The following is a 1,970-nucleotide window of genomic DNA, read 5'->3' on the forward strand; positions in this document are numbered from 1 at the left end:
AGATTTATTCTACTAATCATTAGATGGCGCTAGCATCTTTTACTACCGTGAATTTTTTTTCAAGTGGAGTGATTACTCTATTATTCTACGACTCTTACTATTTATATATTTAAATCCCTTTGGATGAAATAAAACAACAACTTTAACAAACTAAAATATATATTTATATTCTGTACGGAATAAGGATATTGCACCTAACAATATAACGAAAATATCTTTGTTCTATAAAAAATAGTTCTCTCATTCGCTATTTACATTGAATATTGTTATATTTAAATACGCAATCTCTCAATATTTACATTTATAATTAAATGATATAACAACTACGACTATTGATGCAAAGATAATAAAATCTTACAACCATACATTTCATACTATTCAAAAGATATCGTTATCTTATGATTTATAAAAATTACATTTGACATTCTAACATTATAGGTGTGTTTCCATCAGTTCTCTAATTTTTATTATGAAAATTGTAGGAAACATAAATACAATTTGACTATACAGCAGTACAAAAACTATTTCAAATTAAGAATTTGCACCAATATTTACTTAATTTTATTTCTGAAATTAATTTACGTAAATTGCTCCGTGTATAAATGGCACAAATTACGAAGATTATTTAACATAAAGAAAACTGTACGGGAAATTGTATAATTTTGTAAAAAACAAAATTTGGAAACGCACTCGTAACATACGAATATAACCTTATACTATCCATTTTTTTACTTAACAAATATCAAATACAACAATTTTTCATACAAAATACATTAAAATTGAACATTTTAATAATTTCAAAAGTTTACTGTAATAGTAACACATGAAAAAAATGTAGGATTATAATTGGCTTTAAAAATCAAATTATTTTGTCAACAAAAAACTTTAAATTTTAAAAACTGTTTGTAGGGGTTTTAGATAAAAAATATATCCATATAGTAAGGAATATGTTTAAAAGTTGTACTTTCGTTATTATTTACAATATTTACACGTAAATACTCTAATAAATTAATCCGGACTTGATTGGCACATTTAATGTATATAAAAATATTTTTATTTACAAAGAAAATTCTCGTTGACAAGAGAAACAGCAATATAAAAGAGAATTCTACGCTTATAAAATCTCAATATTCTCTGTATACATAAGTAAAGAAAAAAACAAATAAAATATGCTTGGATATGTTATAATATCTAATGAATAAAAAATGTTTAGTCCTAGATTACGGAAAAAACTTTTTATTTACTATCTTTTTTAGTCTTATGGCCTGTCCCACCACTAACTGATAGAGCCTAAGATAGCTTAATGACGTCACTGTCAGATAATTTAACAAAGTTACTTCTATCGTATATTTTACACGTTGGATTGTTATCAGACAATTTACAATTTGGTGGGACAGGGCCTTAGATATAAAATATTGTTAACACGAATAGTGAGGTATTTTAGTTGATTTGTTAATTAACAATGTTCCTTAGCCACTACTAACTTAAGCCCGTTACACACGTTCAGTTTTAATTTTCAGATAAATCTTTCAAAGAAAACTGTTCAGTTGTCAGTTTTGCCGACACGTTAGATTTATCTGAACTATCCGAGTATACATATAAAACTGAACATGTGTAAGGCTTTCGGCATAATTCCTTCAGAAATATGAGTGAGAATGTAAAATTCTATCAAATAAAATTATAAAAAGACATTAAATTACACCAAAACTGCTCCACTCCGGAGATGTTCCGTTGCTGAATTAAAAAACCTCATAAAGTTCATACATCGTGATGTTTCAGGTCGAAGATCTCCATAAGCAGCGGCTCTATGGGGTTGACGTCGAGGTAGACGCCGGTGATCTCCTCCGCGAACTTCTTCAGCTCCAGGATCTTCTGGATCAGCTTGAGGAAGGTGGACTTAGCCTCGCAGCCAGGGTACACGCTCTCCAGGTAGCGCCGCAGTAGATAGTAGTATGAATTCTGAAAAAAAA

At 28.8% G+C, this 1,970-nt stretch overlaps 1 protein-coding gene across 1 annotated transcript in view; it reads right to left on the reverse strand.

The window, feature by feature from the left end:
• Positions 1-892: 892 nt before the first annotated feature.
• The window catches only part of LOC106105868 (nuclear hormone receptor family member nhr-8), a 7,577-nt gene continuing 6,499 nt past the window's right edge, over positions 893-1,970 (reverse strand). The window contains exon 6 of the mRNA XM_013286325.1: positions 893-1,959. Coding sequence (XP_013141779.1) covers positions 1,759-1,959 — 201 coding nt within the window. The 3' untranslated portion in view covers positions 893-1,758. The remainder of the gene's footprint in view (positions 1,960-1,970) is intronic.

Source organism: Papilio polytes, unplaced genomic scaffold (assembly GCF_000836215.1).
Source record: "Papilio polytes unplaced genomic scaffold, Ppol_1.0 DF822622.1, whole genome shotgun sequence".
Classification (NCBI taxonomy): Eukaryota; Metazoa; Arthropoda; class Insecta; order Lepidoptera; family Papilionidae; genus Papilio; species Papilio polytes.